The sequence below is a fragment of the Meleagris gallopavo genome, chromosome 2 (assembly GCF_000146605.3).
Source record: "Meleagris gallopavo isolate NT-WF06-2002-E0010 breed Aviagen turkey brand Nicholas breeding stock chromosome 2, Turkey_5.1, whole genome shotgun sequence".
Lineage (NCBI taxonomy): Eukaryota > Metazoa > Chordata > Aves > Galliformes > Phasianidae > Meleagris > Meleagris gallopavo.
The window spans coordinates 102906510-102929238 of NC_015012.2; the positions used below are offsets into that span (position 1 = coordinate 102906510).

Genomic DNA, 22729 nt, shown 5'->3' on the forward strand with positions numbered 1-22729 from the left:
AAAAAAAGAAGAAAAAAAAAAAACACTGATCAATAAGTCACCTTCAAAAGTTACAGGTGCCAAAATACTACTTTGTAACCAAAAATAATAGGAAATTTTGCTTTATAACAGAGGAAGGAAACATTTTTCATGGAGCCTGTTACAAGTCAATTTATTTTTCAGCTCCAGTACCTTTAGTCTGTCATGATCAACAACTACAGAGGGTAATGGATCTGATAGTTCCTCTGGGACATGCTCCAGACTTGTGAGTTTTGACTGTTCCACAGTGACTTTTCGACTTTTCTTACTCTTGAACATACCTGTAATTTAAGGGAGGGAAAAAAAAAGCCATTAGCCATGTCAGTTACACAAATAAACAGCTTTCGTCCCAGCTTTGACTTGATTTTGCTGGGATTGTGTGAACCAGAAAAGCATGACATTGCCAGTGTACAATATTAACCAGCTTCACAAAATTCTCAAGGTTTATGAGAACTAAAACCACAGTTCATAAGGCACACGTGAAACACATCAACTTCAAAACTGAACTCTGAAGTCCCAATAGAATATTGAATGTCACTGGAAATTTCTCCTATGCATCGTTTTTGCTTAACATCAAATTATGTAACTTCCAAAGGAAGTTCAGATATCCAGCTAACTCCCAAGATCTTCCTAAGAGATTCAAAATTCTCACTTTTCCTTTTGAAAGCATTCCCTGTTTTCATCATCACAGTAATTTTGACATCTGCTCTATGCCCAAAACTTCACCTTTTGGTACGACTTCTAATTCCATCGATCTCTGTATTAAAGCTGTTGTCCAGTCATGTTGCAGAGAACAAAATATTTTTTAAACTATCTCTGGATTCTATCCCTACACTTACTCACTGTCTTTCTCCTCTACAACTATTTTAAACCCTTTTTTTTTTCTTTTTTTCTTTTTTTTGCCTAAGGACCTCCCCTTACTTACAATCATCCTTAATGTATTCAAAACACAACTATGAAATTCAGAAGTCTAATGGCCCTAACACACACTGTACTCTTCTTCTGATAACCTTAGGAGCTTTCCTCAGCTACACTCCTTATCCTTAGAGAAAATGTGTATACACACATTTTCAACGTGTATACAGTGATATTCTCATAATTCATCTCTCTCATTAAAGCTCATTTATTTTGTAAATCTCAGTGCTAACTTTTGAAGTAAAGATTTCATTCTTTTACATAATTCTGAAAAGCTAATTAAAAAGGCAATCATGCATAAGGCTTTTATTTATCTTCCCTGAGGAAACTATGTCTCTTTTCTTCAAAGGACACAGTCCCTTCTTTTATGCACCACCAGGATTTCCCTTCCCTTTCTCTTATCTTTTTGTTGCACTACTACTGCATTGACTGTAAATCCAGATATTTACTCCATTAGATAAACAATGCTGTATTTGGCTTTTGCTGAGTTAAACTATTTTAACTTTTGCTACAAGCATACACTTTTTTTTTTTTAAGAGAGACATTCAAGATTAAATACATTCTATGTTTCTGTGGTTTTAGATCTAACTTAAATGACAATTTTTATGACAAATTCCACCAAAAAAAATCAAGGAATATATCATATATACCAACATACACATCATACAGTTATTTATATCCACTGATAACAGTTCTTAAATCTTGAATTGTAATGTAAATAATGTTATCACAATACTTACAATGCCTCCCTCCAATAAAGCATTAAAAAAAACAGAATACTTTAAGTATGAAGATAAACTTATTTGCTTAAGATAACATTACAGCAAGTCAACAGTGAACTTTTAATTCATTCCACATAGGAATTAAATGGTGTAAGCATAAGTTTCAAATAACTAGACAGAAGATTATAAAATATAATAAGAATTGTAACTCAAGTTGTTACAATTAAAAATACATACATTAACATGGACACTAAAATGACACTGAGAATAAACTATACCTTCTTTATCTGGTTCAGCATCTTTAGTCTCAAGGTCTGTGCTCTGTAGTGTTTTTTCATTATTGCTGCAGTGTGGTACCTCTGCTTTCACTAAATCATCTCGGTTTTCATTGCAAGGTTCTGTTTTCTCCTTTGGCTGATCTTCAGAAGATTTTTTCTTGTCACTAGATCCAGTGCTGTTGTCATTGGTTGAAGCAGCATCAACTGATTCCACTTTATCATTATGGCATGCTGGAACAGGTATACCCTCTAAACTGTGTACAGATGTCTCTCCATTTACACAGTCTCCTTTCAATGTAGAGTCTTTCCTTAAATCCTTTTCAGCATTCAGAGTAACTCTCTCAGTTATTAAGAGAGATTCATTTGAGCTCTCTTCTTCTGTAGATGCAAAGTTGTTTTCCTTTCCTGATGTCCCATTGTTAAGCCTCTGCTCTGCATCTATATCCATAATATCACAAGAGGATTCATCATTTGTCATAGAGAGATCTCCTATTTCCTCCCCATTCTCCTCAATGCAGTCAGTGCTGATTTCTAGCTCACCATTTTCCAGCAATTTACTGTCCTCTCCATGATTTTCATCATCAGCAAACTTTGCATCATCTTCATCTTTCTTTAAATTATTGACTTTCCTCTTCTTAATAATGCCTTTGCCCCACTGCGAGCGCCGTCTTGACTTTCTTCTTATTCGAACTGAATTACAAGGGAAAAAAATTTAGACATGCAAGTCCCTCCCATTAAACAGACTACTGCATTTGTTGTATCCTACTTAATATATTTAATACATACTACATATCTATTTGCAGATAAATCAGTCAACACTCAAAGAAAACAGCTAAGCAATGATGTAGAAATCAGTCCCCTTTTTGTAACAGCAGCTACTTGAATGCATTATACGGCAAAAGAGATGGAAGTAAAATCTGTGGACTGATAGATAATTCATGTTGGAGGGTACATCAGGAATTCTCTAGATCAACCTTCTGCTCAAAATAGGGTTAGCTATGAGGGCAGATCAGGTTGCTCACGACTTTATCTAGTCAAGTATTGAAAAACTCCGTAGATGTAGACCACATGACCTCCGTGTGTCTTGTACTGATGCACAGTTGTGCAAAAAGGCACTTTGCCTTACATCCAGTTTGAACTTTTCATTTCTATTTATCTCCATTGTCAATTCAAACACATCTTCAGTTATTAAGTCACCTAAAGAGTAATCCTCTCCTTCACCTCCCACTCACTCTCAGCTCTGTACACAAGGTCACTGCACTGAAAGAATGTGGCTTTAAAAGAAAAGGACTTTTTTTTTTTTCCAAATCCAGATCATTTTAGCAACCCAGTCTACAGCAAGACCTGACAAACATTTGCATTTAAGCAGTCAGTCTGCATGAAGAATGGAAAACAGCCTTTTAAACAGAACTTACTAATCCAGCATCATCATCGATGTCTTTCTCTCACTATATGCAACTCAACCTGATGCAACACTGGTACGTGATCCTTTCTCCATTACTCTGTATCCAGACTTTTTTACTTTACCTTTTGCAAGAGCACAGTAAGACACAGCTCAGAAGACTAAGGAAAAGACTGAGAAAAATGGAAATGCCTATATTCATATTAAGGCAGCAACGTAAACTGTTATTTTGCAAAGTTGTAGACAAGTGTTTATAACTGAAAATGCTAGCCAACACTTAGCAGATTAACAACTTCTCCATTTCAAAATGGGGACGTGCTGAGCACCTCCGTAACGTTCCTGTTATTCATAGGTTACCTTGATTTATGGAGTATTAAGTCCTAGGTCTGTAACTGCCAGCTTCACACTGAGTTACAAAGATCAGTGTTTATTAAATTGCTTTTAAGATGCAAGCACTATGCAGGTACAAGCGTGGAGAATTAAATGACAGAAAGTCACAGAGCATCAGGCTCAGCACTGCCAGCTGGGCGAGAGAAGGGACCGTCCCGCTCAGCTCTCTGGTACAGCCTCACTTGCAGCACCATGCACAGTTTTGGGTACCACAACAGAAGAAGAAAAAACTATTAGAGAATATCATAAAGAGGGTTACGAAAATGGGGAAGGGTCTGGAGTGCAAGACGTGCGAGGAGCACGTGAGGCTCCTTGGTTTGCTCAGCCCAGAGCAGAGGAGCTGAGGGGAGGCCTGACGGCGGCTGCAGCTCCTCACAGGGAGCGGAGGGGCAGCGCTGAGCTCTGCTCTGTGACAGCGACAGGCCCGAGGGAAAGGCGTGGAGTGCACCAGGTGGAAACCTGCACTAGATTTCATTATCTACATCCTCTTTACATTTACTAGGCAAAAATAAGGGGTTGCTAATGGCCTAGACGTTAAACTAGATGATCTAAGAGGAATTTTCCAACCTTAACGATTCTAGGACTGACATGAACCTGATAACCTATAGTCCAAAAAGGAGCTAGCATAGGGTAAAACTCATAAAAAGCTAAAAAGCAAATCTCATGGATTGTTACTAAATAATGAACTTAATCCAGAGTTCCCTCTCCCCTGCTTTCACGTTCATCTTCTGCAGGACTGTTAACCATCCAGAGCAGATTCACATTCTTTTTATTTTGCAGTGTATAAGGTTCATAATACATTGAAGTTTTCAGTAACAGAATAGGGTAATCATTTACAGAAGAAAAACTCGGAGTTAACTTTAAGAAAAAAATTAGCAGAGCATATACAATTGCAAGTTAATGCATTAACACCTTTTCAATTACTTCTTTCAGAACTACTCATCTGAAATGTATCACTGATAGTCAGTCTTTTGGCACTATTTGTGCCAGAGGCAGTAGAAATACTATTGTCAGAGGAATCCTGCTTTTTAGAACTGAGTTTCTATAACTCAAACTATTATAATACCAATTATTCACACATGAATACATTCACTCGCCTTCTGAATTGCAGAACTCCTCTCTCTATAATCTTCACATAACCTCTATAGATTTGCCAAGGGGACCCTCACATCAGTTCTAGCTTCCTTCTGGTTCACTTTTTGTAAATCATTAGCCCAGCTCATGCAGAATTTTTAGTAACACTAAATACACGTTTGACCACAAGTCACATACATTTCACTTATGTATGAATTTGATATAAAAAATTACCCTTCCTCACTCATTAATTTGTGCTAAACTGCAGTTTATGCAGATAGCATCTTAAAGGACAATGAAATACAATGTAATTAATCACTGAATGCAAGTTCACCCTACATTTTCTCAAAGCAGTAAGTGGAGTTTCTCAATTCCTCTATTCCTACCTTGACACAATCTGCTGAAAGATCCCTACATTTAAAGCATCCTGCATTTTCTGCAGGAGCAGCACAAGTTAGGTAAAATGAAACCTGCAGCAGACTTTCAGAAATCCTGAATCCTCATCGATAGATTCTGCTTCCAAATTTTCACGGCAGATACACCAAGCAAAGACAACACCTGGTGAAATAAGCATCTGTATCATGCATGGTGCACACTAACTCTGTTCAGAGCAGAACACAGCTCTTCAATACTGAAGTGATAACAAAAATCAAGTCCAAACTCTTCCAACAATCTGTAAGTATTTCCAAAAGATCTAGAAGTTACTGTCACCTTACTGTAATAGCCCTGGTGCCTAACAAGTTCTCTTTATGCTGCAGAAAAGTAGCATCTTTATATGTCTCTGGACTGCTTCAAAGTCCACCAGAAAAATGTGAGTAAATATCAATAAAAGATAAAATTCACATCCATCAAACAGAAGATACATAAAGAATTGCTAGGGATTCAAATCCAAAGATGATTCTCTCCTAGCAAGCAAGATCACCATGGATCTAGGTTTTGTGTCTGTGGTATCAAGAACCACTTCATTCAATGCATATTTCAAGGTTTTCTTCCACGATCAAAACCCCAAGGTTCCTTCTGATGCCTTGTGCATAAACTAACTCAAAACCCTGAGAAAGCACTTATTACCAGTAATTTTGCTTTCTCGTATGCAGCATCCAGAAGACATACATTTATCAGTATTTTAGATGCTTCCAAAAGCTCTGTGTTCCTTACCAATAGACATGGAATAGCCCACTTCAAAGTTTCTGGAGTTTCAAGTCACAAAGTCCCAAACTGCAGACAGAGATAAGCAAGAAAGAACAGAGTACTGTTCCACAATGGCTTAAAACGCAAAATGAGGTGCCAGCTTCCACCAACAGACAAAGCTATTTCTCCGTCCAAAGCCAGCTATATTACTCCTACTACTATATCCGTGCTGGTATTACTGTTCCTGCAGTAAAACAGATAAGGAAACTAATCTGTCTGAAAGTCAGAATTCTTTCCCGAGTTAGTTTTCAACATCTTCAGTTCCCAAATTGAGATTTCCAGCTCTCAAGCGATGGTGCTCACTTAAGACAGAGAGTGGGGATATGCAGCCACCAAAAACTAAGGCTTCTTCACTAGAAACCTGCAGCTTGACCAGCTTGAAGAGACTGCAGAAATAAACCCTAAAAGCTACGTCATTTTCTTCATTTAGACGAAACACATGAAGATACTCAAGGCATGGACCTCACAAATATTTAAAAACAAATACAACCTGCATGCAGCAACATGCCACATATGGGCACCAACAGCATATGAACTGTTAAATGAAGACATACTTGAAGAACCTGGAAAATTCTCAACAAAGTGGAATCAAATTCTACAAGAAACAGTGGAAATATGTCACAAAACAAGCTTGGCTGCAGCATCCTCAGTATTCCCCCTCTCTAGGCAAATGCTATCCCTACCATTCTATCTGACACTCAAGCTCTTACCAGTACTTCTCCAGAAACCTCTCCCACTATCTTCTGTTCCACTGCAACCCCAGCTAAATAGCATGCAAGATCCACTACATCTCAGGTGTGCACGCTCTGTCTGGCCAACATGATGTTTTAATCGATCAGCTCAGAAGGCCAGGCAGAACAAGTAACTACCATTTTCAATATAGAGCCTTTTCCTTCAGCAGATGCATAGATTTATTCAGCTAACAATTTTCACAAAACCTGCAGGAATCCAATCTTTTAGACCTCAACTCATGTCAAATCTGTCTGAACCAAGCTAAATGATTCAGAAGTTATTACGGAACAGAGATGGACAGAGAGGATAGGTATTATTTTCTTGGGAAACTAAGCTAAAAATATAATTTACATGAAATCAGAGTAATTATGTTAGCTAAGTACATGACAAGACAGTCACACAGGAAGATTAAAAAGAAAAAGGAAGTCAGAAGAGAAGAGACAATCAGATTAATATCACCCGTGGAGATCAGTTTTAGACTTTCCACCTCTATAGCTCTGCTCATTTTCCTTCTGCTGAGTAGCTTTTTTACAATAGCAACTATTACAGCTATTTACATTTTTGGTACATTTAGCTGGTTCTTAAGGACTACTGAATGACATCTTCTCTGCTGCAATAGAGCTGTGAACAAACGCAAGGTTATTCTGCAAATCCATAAGTGGAGGACAGGCTCCCACTTTACATTAATTAAAATGACATTTGACAGTTTACGGCATTCTCTTCTATCACGGATCTGAAAGGTTCACGGCTGCTGGTTGGTTTCTGTGACAAGGAGGCAAAGTAAAACAAAAACAATAAATTGCTTAAAATGGAAGTGAAAGACGAAAACCAACAACCCTACAAGCAGATACAAACTCTTAATAGAAGCGTACAGAAATTTATACAAACTCCTAAAGAAAGCAAACACTGCTGAAGTTTCCAAACAGTAGGAAGGAGTAATACATCTAAAAAGTCTGAAAACTTTTTTATTGCGTTACTGATCTGTACCTCACCTACAGTAAAACCAGTCATCAATTTTAGAACTCAATTTTTTTTCCTACAAAAACCTTCTTTTCACCACATTCGTAAAAGAGGAAGACAATGCTTTCAGGCAAACCTTGTTGTTAAGAGAGGCTGAGCCATCTTGGATTACTAAGTTAGAAGGAGATGAATTACATGGGAATATAAGAAAAGCACTGATTCAGGTAAATTGCAGGACTGTTTGCTCTCTCTCAGAGCAAAGAATTCATTCAAGAGGCAGCATATTTAATAGTGATAAAAAAATTTCTTTGCCACTAGGTACCACTGTATCCAAAAGCCTGGTGGGATTCCAAAGAAGAATTAGCAGCCAGGATTTATAAGAATACCCATAAATTCAGTAAACGGGATTTTAAATTAGAGGAATTACAAAGCCTATGGGTTTAAAACAACTGTTAACCAACTCTTAATCAGCTAAGATAGTATTTTCTTTAAAATCAGGTATTTTTACTTCTCCAACTCCCTTCGCAATTTCCTTTCAGAGAACCCAGCTGAAGCCAGTGTCAGATACAAATCCAACTGCTCCAACCCAAAATACACATTCTGAAACTACCAAGAAAGAAATGATAAAGAGGCAGTTGTCTCAACTCTGAGTAAAAGAAGTTTAGAGGAAGTTTTTCTCCCAGAGGGTGATGAGGCACTGGAACAGGTTGCCCAAGGAGGTTGTGGATGCCCCATCCCTGGAGGCATTCAAGCCCAGGCTGGATGTGGCTCTGGGCAGCCTGGTCTGCTGGTTGGTGACCCTGCACATAGCAGGGGGGTTGAAGCTAGATGGTCATTGTGGTCCTCTTCAGCCCAGGCCATTCTATGTTTCCATGATAAAGACATTCTCAAATTCCAAAGAAGCTTTTTTAATCACGCTTGTCAAGTCGTATCGATTGCCTCCATCTCAGGTGCACTGTGAGAATCAATGCAAGTCTCTTTGCAGGTGAGCAGGAGGAGAATGGGAACCAGTAGGAAGTAAAGGATTCATGGTTTTGACAGGACATCAGCTGCTATGAGGAATGTAACATTAACAACTGGTTGGCTGTTATTCTGCACTACCCAAGTTCAGTGGTAACTGGGACAAAACTACTGTTAAAATAATGAAAACTTTAAGGCATCTGTTCTGCCATGTCCTCTGATAAGACACAACTGCATACATTCACACAAATGTCCAACATACAGCAATCACTGACATCACTGCATCACAGAGCTCAAAAGCAGAGGCAAAAGCAATGAGAAGCAGACAGAATGACCGAGAATGAAACAGCTTCTGAGAAAGAGGACAAACAAGATTTTTCTCCTTTCTTAAAGTATTTTAGACAAATACAAAACTAGATGAAAAAACTTATTTCTACTTCATAGGAGCAAAGATTGCCATTCAGCAAAAACCAGGTAGAAGTGCACAAAATGATATTTAATTAGTGACTAAGTTTTCTTCAGCTGTTTTTTATTTCCTTATCTGATCTCCCAACCATTCCTTCCACAGAGACCACTGCTCACTTCCACTATTGAGAGAATTCACCCCAGGGTCTATTTAAAATCCATTTTACAAAATATGATCTCAAACATCGCTTGTAGTTCACATAACACAATACATTCTGATTTCTTCTTGCTCCAAATGCCATTTTCACATTGGTCAGCTATCGTATTTATTATTTTGCATGCTAGACACTCCTCTAGAAAGAAAGCAGTATCTGTAGTGTGTCATTGTGGGGTGTTATTGTTAAATACGGAAAAAAAAAAAAAAAGGTAAGAATGGAAAACTAAATCTTCCCCATACAGTTTATTTATATGTAATGTTAACAGAAAGAACTGCAAGAGAATAAAATAACATGGCAACACACTCCATCTACTGGCAAGATGCAGTAGTACGACAAAGTTTTACCATACAGCATCAAAACAATTAAAGAGAGAACACTGCTTGGCGTGCTAAAGCCTATCTAAATCACTTAGCAATGATTAATTTAGAGACACAAAACTCCACATTGCTGGTAGTTTCTTCTTCCGTACATACACACAATGGAAAAGTAAGACTCTCCTCATTTGTGCCCAGTCCTAAGAGGCAATGGGCACTGACTGAGAAACAAGAAATTCAATTTGTAATTAAAAAACGTACTGTGGAGGTGGTCAAGCACTAGAAAATGTGGCAGAGGCATGTCATGGAGCCTCCATTCTTTGGCATGTTCAAAACAGAATGGAATACAAGGCTGAGCAACCTACTCTGAGCAGATGAGTTGGGCCAGATGATCTCCAGAGGTTCTTCCCAAGCACAGCAATTCTATCGTTCTCGGATCCTACAACTACTTACACCAGGCTTTTGGCTTACATCCCACTGTGCAGGAACTTGCATTTTTCCCCAAATATGCAGTCAATACTGATATATTTTAAATCAACTCTGGCAGAATTCTACCAAATGAATTCTAGCAATGCAATACTTCTGAAATTCATCTATATTGTAATACAGAATCTACTATAGGTGTTACCTCAACAAGGGATATGAAGTTGCAGATTAAATTTAACTACATGTTTCGTGCCACATTTCTGGTAGCCCACATGGACTGATCATAGGAAAAAATGTGAAATAAATTAGCAAAATTAAATGCATTACAAAACAATAGGTAACTACAAATCTAAGTAACAGTTCATTAAAAAATATGTAAACCTTAGAAAACAACACAATCTCATTCTTTACTGTATTATCTGTGAATATTAAACAGAGATTTAAACTGGGCAAGGCTGCTACACTATCTGTAGACCACTGTTTTTCTAGTGAAAATGCCTGACAATATTTTCTTTAAGGTTCTCAAACATTTTACCTGAATTGACTCTTTTGAAGCCATTTTCTAAAATACTGTGAACAAAGCTCCTAAAAAATAATTTCATTGAGAAAACTATGTTACAATTGGTGATTACAAATAAAGAATAAAAATTTAAAAGAAACAGCATGCTAGACCAGCCCTCCACCCCCACAAAAAAAAAACCACTAAGGAAAAAAATGAACTTGAATTCAAAAAAGAGGGGAAAAAGAAGATTTTCAGTATTATTAACGGGCAAGTAAAGTCTTCTTCCTATGTAATTAAAATATATCACTGTCCTTGCTCCTCTGCTTCTGCAATGTAGTTTAGTCTTCAAAAAATATTAGTTGACCATAAAAAGATTCTTTTGCACCTCTAAATCATCTCTATTCTAAAATCATTTATTTAAACTACTTTATTCCATTTATACAATCACAATCTGCCATGTAATTTGCTGCTATTTGAGCTCCCTTACCATCTGCCCAGTTCTGCTCTCACTTTACTCCAGCTCCTTCCTCCAGTTCCTTTTCTGCACTGCCTCTCTTCTCAGTTTTTCAGTCTCTGCAGAACTTACCACATCAATCAAAGTGTGTCCGTGTAATACCCAAATCCCTTCTACAAATTTCTGATTGAGTCATCAGCTCCTGGTTCTCCCTCTTGACTACTTGATGCACAACACTACTCCTGGACCAGCTACCTTTCCCAGTCTGATCCTAAAGAGGCAGAAATTCACTTGATGGTAGTCCTAAACAGCACAGTCTCCAGTTTTTTGGGGTTTTTTTAACCATCTAAAGCACCAGAATACTAGCAGAAAAGGTCCATTAACACTAGCACTTTTTCTGTTTACACACAGTAAAGCCAGCAAGTTCCTTCAGTTGATGGCTCTAGTCTTGAAACAACTGCCACTGAACGCACAACAGAGTAAGAGAACAGACAGAAGAGTTTCTTTATATACAGTACTAACCAGTAATGGCTGCTATCTCTCTTCCTGAGAGACGTCCAGCTTAAAAGTCTGTAACCACTGCTGTCTGCTGTACACACTCTACAGAGCTGGGAAAGATCAGTTGGAGTGACAGTCTCCACTGTGGGTTTCATAGGAAGCTATGATCACTGAGAATCCTCTCTCTCCTTTTTGCCAAACAACAACTTGGATCCACATCATCAATTTTTTACATAACAGTTTAGTTGAGCCATAACTCTGTGTGATTTATTTTAATTCTTTTAGCAGAAGAAATTACAGCTCTAGGAAAAGAAACTATACATACGTAATTAATTAAACTATTTCACATCAGTGCTATCATTCACATAAACAAAGTTCAGCTCTGGACAGTTATCCCCATGCCAAGAAAATGCTCTCACCAGGGGAAAAAAAAATATATATATATATATGATCCGGGAGAAGAACAAAGACCAATGAAAATGTGACTTTCCCAATCTACTCTGCCTATTAAGCAGCAATTTTCCTGATTCCACACCTTCAGCAGGAAAGCCATGCACAACAATCAGCATCTCTCATACACACCATTTCTTAGTATTTTCATGTTTATAACGAAATTTACTGTAGTGTATTTACCTGTTCTAATCAACTCACCTCTTGAAATTAATTAGCACTGCCTCCAATTACCTACACCACAGTTAAGTAGTCACAACTCTTCATAATTCTAGAGACTTTGACCAATTAATTGGACTAATTCAGTAGGCTGCATCAAGAGTATCTTAACATCCTTCAATAACAGGTTGAAAACCAAGTACTACAAATGAAAAATAGCTGAATTTGTAACTACTTTTAAACTCTCAGCATGATACTGTATGTACTGCAAATAGGAAGTGACCAGTGTATGTGAGAGTATAAGGCAGCATGCAGGTACGTAGCTGTCAATATACACACCTTAAGGACTCAGCCAACACTTAGAAGCGATGAACTTATCTGAACAGTGATAACAGCTTTTTAAAATTAAATCTATAAAATACACATACAATAAAGAACAATTATTCTTTACTACAAAAACAGAAATCCCTCTTCTTTCCAGTTTCTCGGGCAGAAATTTCATACAGTCAGAAAGAGAGCATCTCTCAAATCTCCACGCCTAGTATTACCTCTGGAGATAACCCAGTAAGCAGCAGCACAAACAAGTGAAATGTCTGCCATCGGAGGTGCCTGTAATTTTGCACAATCATCACCCCAAGGTACTCACATGCACATTTAGTTGCAGAGTTGGGCCACACCGCCATCGTGGGCTTCTGTTTGTTCCGAAATGTTTCTTCAACTCTAGCTTCTGTTTTGCGTACAGTGGAACCATGAGGATTTATTTGTTCTGCTGTTACTGATAAGCCTGCACACAGAAGATAACCATACCTATTTAAATAAACCAAGCTGCAAAAAACTTGAATTTTAAAAGAAACTTGGAATACCATGCAATAAGAACACATCAATTAATATTTAGTTGGACATTCAGAACAAAGATTATAATCAAGAGTATTTGTTTTCTACTAACAGAATAACTTACTGGCTGCATGCTCTTAAAACTGTCAGCTCTGATGGCCCAGGAAAATATGACTCTCTCACACTCAGGTCTCCAAAGACCGCACGCTCTTATCCACATTTCCTCCATAAAACAAATTCTTATTGACAGTTTCAATTTTTCCTAATTTTAAACAGACCATTTGAAACAAGTGGCAATTCATAACAGCATGGTATGCCTTCTCAAAGACAGTATATGAACAGAAACTTGCACTGTCATCATGATCTACGTTATGTAAAATGGATTCACTGCAGATTCAACAGGAGCTCTTAGATGGAGAAAAATGCGACTCTGCTTTTAACAGGAAGACTGTTGTGCTTTCTGTGGAATAGAAGTTTATCTCACAGTTTCTATTATTTTACAGGATTTTTAATGAAATTTTTAAAATTCGTATTTGGTTACACTTTCAAGAAAAATATATATATATGAAGTTTCCTATTTGTGAGTAAGAATTAGCTATTCATCCACTGTAACAGTCGTCTTAAATGCCATAACATGTCTCCAAGAGAAGCCACAATGAAGTGACTGAGAGCAGGCAAGAAGCTCTAAGACTGACAGAAGCCAAAAATAAAAAGATTCTCAAAGCAACTCTCACTTGGCGTTTTAAGCACAAATATCCTGGAATCATTACAAATATTTTAAACTACATATCAAATGTATTTATTTACTCAAAGCACTCATCATTTCTGCCTTGCTATCTGCTGGTTTCAACAAGAAGCTGCAAATCCAAATAACCTTGTATATATTTTTTATTTACCAGCTTAGGTTTACACGCTTCCAACAACAGATAAATTTCTGTAATACAAGAACAAGATATTCTTGTTTAACTTCTAGACACTAATTCTGCCACTCTGTAGTATTGTATGATTTGTCACCAGTCACACTGCTAAATAAAATCAACAGATCTGACAGAAGTGTAGGAAAGATATTTTTGTTTGGAACTGTGGGGAAAAAAAAAGAGGGAGAAAATATCCTGCATTTTAAAGCTATGTAAAATTGTGAAACAGCTTGCCAAGATAATTGTAAGAAAATGGATATAGAGCTTTTTAGCCTTAGTCTTCATCTCCAGTAGTTCCTGGAAACCAATTAAGAGCTAATAAATGGCAACATTCAGAAAAATCAATGGCTTTTCAACTGGGCAAAGATTAAAAAGTCTACAAGATGTGCCACTTGCCTTCCAAAGTCCAATGTGCTCAGAAACACTTCACAAAACTGCCAGAGAATCTACAGAAGCCTCACACAGATCAGCTCGTTTGAGTCCTTCCAAATCTCAAAATGAAGTCTTTCTAAATGTAGCTGAGAAAACACTGGCCAAGATCTAACCAACTTTGGGGCTTGTTCTTTTTTTTCAGGTGGACAAAGTTGATTTCAGATGGTCACATTCACTACTCTAACTCGATCTGTGACTGCAATACTACTTTTACCTCTTCAGGTTTAAATGAAAATTGAGCTGCTAGTGGATTCCAGTTAACTCTTGAGAAACCTGCAAGGAGCAACTACAAGCACTAGTTACTCTCTGTAACAACAGACCCTTGTACACAGCTAACTTTAACCTTGGAAGAAATAACCTTCAGCAATCACAAGGAATTCGCAGTGGATAATTAACTGAGCGTAGCTCTCAGTGTGATACTAAGGCCAGAATTGTGAACATCCTTTGAACAGAAAAGTATAGAAAAGTATTAGTTCAAATTTATACCACAGTGAATTACAATTTCAGATGCACACTGGAAACTTGAGCAGAATTAAACAAAAATACACGACTGAATTGGAAAAATAAGAGGAACAGTATCCATTTAAAGCTGAAGAGAAAACCTAAAGACACTTGCTTAGTTCAAGGAAATTTATTAATAAGGGGTCTTCAACCTACTGACAAAAGTATTTCAGGAACAAGAGTGGTCATAGTCAATTTAAAAATCTAATAATGCAAGTTTTTCTTATCTCTTGGTTGGTTCTTTTTTTTTCCAAAGCAGGAGTTGAAGCAGTAAATGACTTTGGAAGGCAAAGCTAGAATTACTGGAACAAGCAGGCATTTAAAAAGCTGGATTTTTCTTTTTTTCCTAACATTACAGTTTAGAAGTTTTCAACCTTTCTCAATTTTCAGAAAAAAAAAATTCATGGAAGTACAGAATTTCTCCTGTAAGTGAAGCCGTTCTGACAGCACATCTGGATTTTCAGTTACCTTCTGTGGTCAACTTTAGAAGCTGTCCATAGACTTGGGGGTCTATAAACTACAAGCTGAACACAACTGCACTAACATGAACAAAAATGAAGTCAGTGCCCCAACAGAGGGGGCTGTATTTCCTGATTCTGTATTATTAGACCGTCAATCTCATTCTCCCCTCAGGGTGGACTTAACAGACATTTCCTAATCCAAAAAGTCAATATATTATCACCAAAAGTACACTTGGACACATGCCAGGCTGAACTGAAAATACAGTGTTTTAAATGGTGTTCTCCCTAATCTTAATTGCTAATACATTGCATTTCTAGATCACAGCTCTGTTGTCACCACACCTTCAATTAGTACAGCAGTCCCAGTGCCTATCTACCTGTTCACTGTGTTCAACAGTGCTTTCTGTAGCAATATCTGTAGCAATAGGCACTGCATTCCTCTTTTGTAAAGAAGGACAGTAGTTTATCAGACAAACTCACACAGCTGGAAAAAGTAGACAAGTTTGAAGCTCAGCCATCCTTTAACAGGTACTGCCCTAGCCTGACATGCACTCCATTTTCCATTTTGAATTTAATTTTTTATGTGGACATTCGTAATTGTCTTCTATCCTATTTATGTTCTGTTATGATAAATGAAGCTAAACATACCTCTTTTTCTTCTTGCTTCCTTGATTTCTTCACACATCTTATTAAATTCTGGATCCAGTTCAGCAGCAATAATAGCATGAGCAGTATCCTTCAAAGTACAAGCTCTATGTCTTATTATTTTATCTAGAAAACAAGACAGAACACTTATTAATTTTAATCACAATTAGTAAAAGACTTATCAATTCTATGTAAGTTTGTTCTGTATATGACAACACTGATACAGATGGAACTGGAAAATAGAAATACATGAAAATGTCCATGGATCAATATCACAGCGTGCTCAAAAATTCCAACCCAGCAATGTTAAAAATACAGTAGTTTTCAGAAGTACAAACTGTTAATTTAATCAATAGTGGCATTTCTAAACAAAGGCAAAAGATGAAAGATGAACACACTCAAATCAACTCGCAGCTCTTCAAAACTCGTGAAAACCAGAAGGTGTAGCCAGTTCCCCCAGGCAGCTCTACACAGAATCATGGAGTACAATTAGAGTGCCCCAAGTAACAAGAGACTTGTCCAGGAATAAATTCACTCACTAAGGAGGTAACATCCATCTATTGTCAGCAAAATGGTACTGGACACCCTCTGAATTTGTATGGCAGATCTGGACTACATTCCTCACTTTTTTATTTTTTAATTGTTTAATTTTTCTTCAACAAATGCTATAAAATTCCACCTCATGCTTCACCAGATTCCTGTTGATAATGAGTAGTTATTTCTCATTTTAACCTGCTCTGGAAAAAGCTGGCCAAAATATCTTTGAAATCCACAAAAGAAATTCTTCCATTGCTGTTGCAGTATTTGAGAAGTAATTTTGACTTAGTAAGTGTAGCCATATGTGGAAAACTGACATCTAGAATGCTGCTTTTCAGTGGAATCTACAAAACCATTTACTTTTAGCACAAACATATTTAATTTGTCAATTCATCCACACTGAATTGCTTTTTCCAGCTGATGGATGTACTTATACAGCAAACACCAACATTAATGTCTACAACATATTATATAATTAGCATATTTAATCTGTTTTAATAATTACTAAGTACAACAATTAAGAGTATCAATGAACATTTATTAAACAAGGTTTATAAATCTAGAAGCAATAAATTTTACAGATGAGAGGGCAGCTGAGACAAAAATAACACCAATATCCAGCCCAATCAAGCCCTCAGTATGCTTTCTGGGGAAATCTACTACTGCTTTAATTGACTGGAAAGCAGAGTTATTTATTTTTTTTACCCACATATACTTGTGGAGCATCTTGATTTGTGATCACAAATAAACATCTGCAGTTTGTTGATGGTCAGACAGGAAATAAAATACAAAACAACCTACTAAAAGGAGGGGGGGAAAAAGCCTCTATAGTGATCAAAGCTCTACATGGAGTTTAAGTTGGGTTTTTAATATTGATTAGAAGCTTACTGTTGAAACAGCCCTCACCAAAACCAGGTTTGTAGAGTCATGTCAACATGTCATACTTGCAATCCCATTCCACTTTAACACAATAGGTTTTTTTATATAAACCTACCAAAAAGCACCATGAATGTAAGCACAAGTTGAATCACACTACCACAGATGACCACACCACCAACTGTATTCTACCAAACAATATAGGGGCACAGATTCCCAAGTCTAAACCAGTCGTTTTCCTGAAATGGCAAATGCTATTTTGCATCTTTTGAAGGGAACATTTGAATGAAATACTTTTCTCACATCCTGTGGTAGGCAAGACTTTCCCACAGACATTTTAAAGATGCAAATACTAATCTGTCTAATACACAAAGGTTGTTCCCATTCCTGAAGAATGGAAAAAAAGGTCAAATAATGGAGGGAAAAAGAAAGGTTCTCTGCAACTGTATAGAAAAATAAATTTTAAAAGAACAAAAATAATCCAGTTTTGAGCATTTGTATTCAGTATATGAACTGTTTACTCCAATTGCCTTTCCAAACTGAATGACAGAACAGAACCAGGTACAGTATGATTCTTTTGCAAATTCATGCATGAGACAGAGGAAGCATATATGCCCAGCTATAAAAATGTGAATATTTATAGCTTAATAATCAGTTAATGGATTTGAACACATATAATGCCTACTCAGAATAGAAATGATGTACTGTTTCAGCAGTGTACTCATACAAAAATTCACGACATCTTATATGCCAGAAGAACAATACATAATCAATCTGTGACAATGCAGAGGACAGAAGTATGTTTCAATTACCTTCTCAAAGTTGAGAAGCTACAATCGGAAACTTAACCTAGAAACAGCCAGATCCATTTCTCCTCATTTAATCCTGACATAAGGAAAACTAAAATGTTCCTATTTTGGCTCCCTAGGCGTGTTTCCTAAAGCTCTTCTCTTTGGTTAAGCTCAATGAAAAATTCTGACTCTACATTCTGCCCAAGCTGCCTTTGCTATTTCAAGTTTCTGCCACACCAAACTTGAGATTCATGTCACGATTCCTAGAAGACCTGACCTCCAAAGTCTGTTCTTTGGAGGTAGAGAGACCTGCTCTACAACTTCAAGAACCTCTTCAGACTATATTTCCCAGAACTGAGCAACCAAGCTCACAGATCCAAAAGGCCTAAAAAAGGAGAACAAAAGGTGTGTATTAATGCCAATTTTTCCCAAAGCCCATCATTAAATCAAAAACACGTCAGTCACATGCAGGAGGTGTCTCTCCCAGCCCTCACTATGTGAGCAGGCACTCTTCAGAGATACTTAGAGAATCCCACATGCCCATCAAGGCTTTGATTATCTCGTAATTACACATTAGGAGTCCTTAAGCAGTGTTATCAAGAACACATTGAACCATTTGCTGAATTCTACCAGTGTACTATTTTTTCTTAGCTGTAATACAAAAAGCATCCATAAATCAAAGAAAGGTTTCTTTTCAAAAGCTATGAACTAGCACTACGTTCAGAAGGCACATGAAACATGAAAAACACTCAACTTGAGGCTTCACAGCTACACAAATGCAAGGCAATTCTTCTCACATGACCCTGGCTATGCAAAGCTAGGATCTGACACTACAGGAACTAAACTGTGCAAAACAATTTTAGAATTACAACATGCTTTTCAAAATAACCACCCAAGAGGATTAGTGCTCTCAGCATTCAGATTACAGCTCAGAATTACAGGAGAATGGAAAAGAATAACATCAAAAATTTGAGTAGAAAAATATACGTAATCAGGCTATAACCTGGTAAAATTATTTCATAAAACACTTAAATGCATTGGTCTACAGACAGACTCAGACTTCCGGAATCACAAATATAAAATAAAACTACATTAAAAGGAATTGCTTTTGCATTTTCAATGTTTTCTTGATGATTCTGAAAGCTGCCAAGTGAAAGGCTTTCTTTTAGCAATATTCACAATAAGGTGGCCCCTGCAAAGAGTATAAAATATGCTCTTTCCTTTGACTATGAACAGGTTCCCATGCATTTCATTCCACAAATTGTGCCTTAATTGAAAGCACAGCGTGACAGTTTGTCAAGACCAAACCTTCTAAATCTCTCCTAACCAGCTGCAGCAACTTCCTTGCCTGATGATCTATCTCACTTTATTTCTATCCCCAGACAGACAGTTCTTAATTTCTGTGGGTGCATTTCACATTTTAAGCCAATGAGAAAATAAAAGCAGACCACTGCCAGATTGTGTGTAGTATTCTCTACGCAGCTCTCCAAGTCGCACTGGCTTTTGTTGCATATGCAAAGTCAATTCAATGAAAATGAGCTATTGAATTTTAAAAGGAGCTACAAAACCTAATTTATTAGAGAACAACACTAAGTGCTGTAGCTCTTGTAACGTCCCCCAGTGCTCCAAGTGTCTTAGAACACTAAAAGCACAGACACTTAGGAAATTTGCTTGTTTATCTTAATTATTATAAAGCATGCAGCTTATTTAGAGACTAAAATAGTAACTGAATATGTGACTAAATACCAAGTTTTCAATTTAGGTAAGCCAAGATGAAGTAGATCTTACCTCCAGGATCTTTGTCTGGATTGTACTCCAATGCATTGCTGCATATCAGATCAATATCTGTTAGGAAATCCTTGGCTGTTAAGTAGTTGTGTTTATCAATTTTGGTTATTACTGTTGACAGGTCCATCGGCTCTTTGATAACTTCAAGGTAATCTGAAACCTGCAATCAAACAGCATACAAAAATGACAAAGGACTGTATTTGAACACTGCTAGTTTCATATCTTTATAGCCTTATTCATTCCACAGGCTTAGCTCCAATACAATAACTAAACAGTTTCAATAATAAAAGAAAAATTATGTTAAAAGTCAAAGTTTTAACTGGACTTCCAGTTTCTTCAGTTTCTTTAAAATGGATTTGATGGTGTTTTTGAGGCACAGCTTTTTATCTAAATGCATTTTTATTTCTACTTTTTTTTGTAACTGTTTTAACACTATCTTGAGCTGGAAAGGAAAAACAAGCAGCTTCACCCAAAGAAAACTGTCGGTTGTTCAAGATTTCAGCAAACTTCTCATTAAACTGAACAGTCAAATTACCAACTTGTAAGTATATGTGATTAATTAGATCCTTCAATCAATTTTATTTTTTAAAAAAGTCAGGTTTTATTGACTGAAGACAGTAACTTCACAGAAGGGCAGTCTAAAGAGAAAGTATTGTGTCAGAGTTCACAGCTTACTACAAGCTTAGCTCATAAATGGAAATTTAGCATCCACTAGGGCACACTGAAAAATATTTTACATAATTAATGGTACCATAAGGGGCTCAAGCTTGACAGTCAAATGTATCAGCACAGCTGCTGTAACAAAGTTCATTAAAAAAAAAATATATGAATTTGTTATTTACTTCAAGGCAGAAAAATCCTATATGTGCATGTTTCACTGCAATTAAGGTTGCAATCAATTAGAAACACTGGCAGCCTCAGAAACAGCATTGCTTTTTTTCTTTTGAAATCAGCCACATATGATGGTAACTGCCAAAATACTCAACAGTTACGTACATATCCAGATCAAGCTGCAATGGCTCCATAAGACTTAACAGGATCTTTTAAGTGAACTATCTATAGGTATTCATACAAAAATCTATTACAACATAAAATAACTTGAATGCTTTAGTGCAGTGGACAGCAGTACACAGCCTAATTCCCTAAGCACACTGAAATTTATGCTGAAAAATTCAAATGGCAAAAATTCTCCTTATGTCTCTCTCTATAGAAACATGATAATTAGTTCACTGAGTGGAACGCCAAGTCATGAGCTTCCTCTTCTCATTAGCACGTCAGAAATAATCTTCACTGGAAACTGTAAACACTGCTGTTGTATTAGTCAGGAAAATCTCTGATTTGTCACACAGCAGCATTCCCTCTGCAACGCAAGCAGGAGTGGAACAAGCTTAACACTTCCTCAGAAAATCAGACAGCTCTTCTACAATGGGACAGAGCCATGCTTGAACGTATGACATGGGACAAAAAGGGACAATTTCTAGCGCTGTCATGCTTTACAAGCCATGCAAAAAAATCCTGCTAATGTGATTTCATTTGATTTTTCCACCTCCAAAGCCAGGACTGTGGTTTTGTGGGTGTTCTGTTTTGGTTTTTTTGTGAGAGTTTTTTTTTCTCCCTATGCTTACTCATGTGTATATGAACTGCAACTTCACTGGGCGAAAAAGAATTTTACCATGAGTACGATGGATTCCCTACAACTCCTAAACAGTTTCATAATAAAAACACTCCTTTGACCATGCTCACACTGAACTGCCTTATTGAAGAGCTCCTCAGTCTTTCTAAAACAGCTACACAAGACTGAGGAAAGCTCCCACTAAGAGGACTGCATGAGACAATAAAAATATGCCATTTAGATGTGTGAAATTTACAATGCAAATTCATTTTCTACAGTGCTGTACTGCAAACATCTCATATTTGTCTGTAGTATCTTCTAATAGAAATGTTTCTTGAGAAACAAAAGACAAACAATCCTAACTACCAGACTTGCAGTATTTGATTTTTAAGTGAGGCTAAACCACGTCCTTTTCTTATACAAGCATCTGAAAATAGATTTGCAGATCGAGCCATCTTATCAGTTAGGTGTGCACACTATATAATCATCCAGCAAATGCCTTATAAAGTGCTACCATCTGCAATTAATGGCATCTATAAGCATTACTGCTGAAATTATTCAACAATACTATTAACGCTCACTACATTACAGAACACACAGATTGCTTTTCCAATACTATCATGCCTACAGGACTATTATGCTCTAAAAGCTTTTATTAAAGAATAGTATTTATGCTTCCAAATATTTCAGAAGCACTGGTAGGGATAGGAGTGGCATTTTTAAATGCTACTTTTAGTTGGAAAACTGACAGGAAAGCACAGTTTCCTACAGGTTACTGGTACAAAGAACATTCTCAAGCTCCTTGCATCTCAATTGCTGTGGCTGTGAGCATCTCGCCAGCTAAAACTAGCAGCCTAGATAGGAAAGATCACAGCTAAAACATTCATTTTAATTATTCACTTCTCCATTTCCTTTTTCAATTGATACTCTTTTTCTAATAACTTCAACTTCATTGTTTGCACATCACTGAAACAAGACCTCTTCAATATCCACCGGTTTGCTGAAGATGTTAAAGCGCTTGTCTGTAGCCAGCCTCTTGGTTACATCCCTGAGAAACAACCGCAGCTCTCTCAACGTGTTCTCTTCCTGGTCCTCCATTCGTTGTTTTTCTGCTTCTGACAGCTCACGGGCAGGAGACGGCAGTGCAAGAGGAAGAACTTCCATAGCACGAAGAGCTAGGGAAAAAAACAAGAAGTCAGACAACAGGAGTATTAACAACAGCGTATTTTATGATTATGCCTCTCCAAATTCGTTATGTATTTAATGGGTC

The 22729-nt window shown here is 37.0% G+C and overlaps 1 protein-coding gene across 3 annotated transcripts in view; it reads right to left on the reverse strand.

The window, feature by feature from the left end:
* Nucleotides 1-22729, reverse strand: part of ATAD2B (ATPase family AAA domain containing 2B) — a 71881-nt gene that overhangs the window by 6302 nt on the left and 42850 nt on the right. Inside the window, exons 21-27 of one of the 3 annotated variants that reach the window (XM_010707986.3) lie at nt 22438-22634; nt 19848-20007; nt 15859-15981; nt 12712-12849; nt 2474-2623; nt 1934-2371; nt 172-299 (exon numbers count right to left, since the gene is read on the reverse strand). In XM_010707986.3, coding sequence (XP_010706288.1) covers nt 172-299; nt 1934-2371; nt 2474-2623; nt 12712-12849; nt 15859-15981; nt 19848-20007; nt 22438-22634 — 1334 coding nt within the window. Of the gene's footprint in view, nt 1-171; nt 300-1933; nt 2624-12711; nt 12850-15858; nt 15982-19847; nt 20008-22437; nt 22635-22729 lie in introns of all 3 variants that reach the window. The other 2 variants (XM_010707985.3, XM_010707984.3) reach the window with 2 other exon arrangements.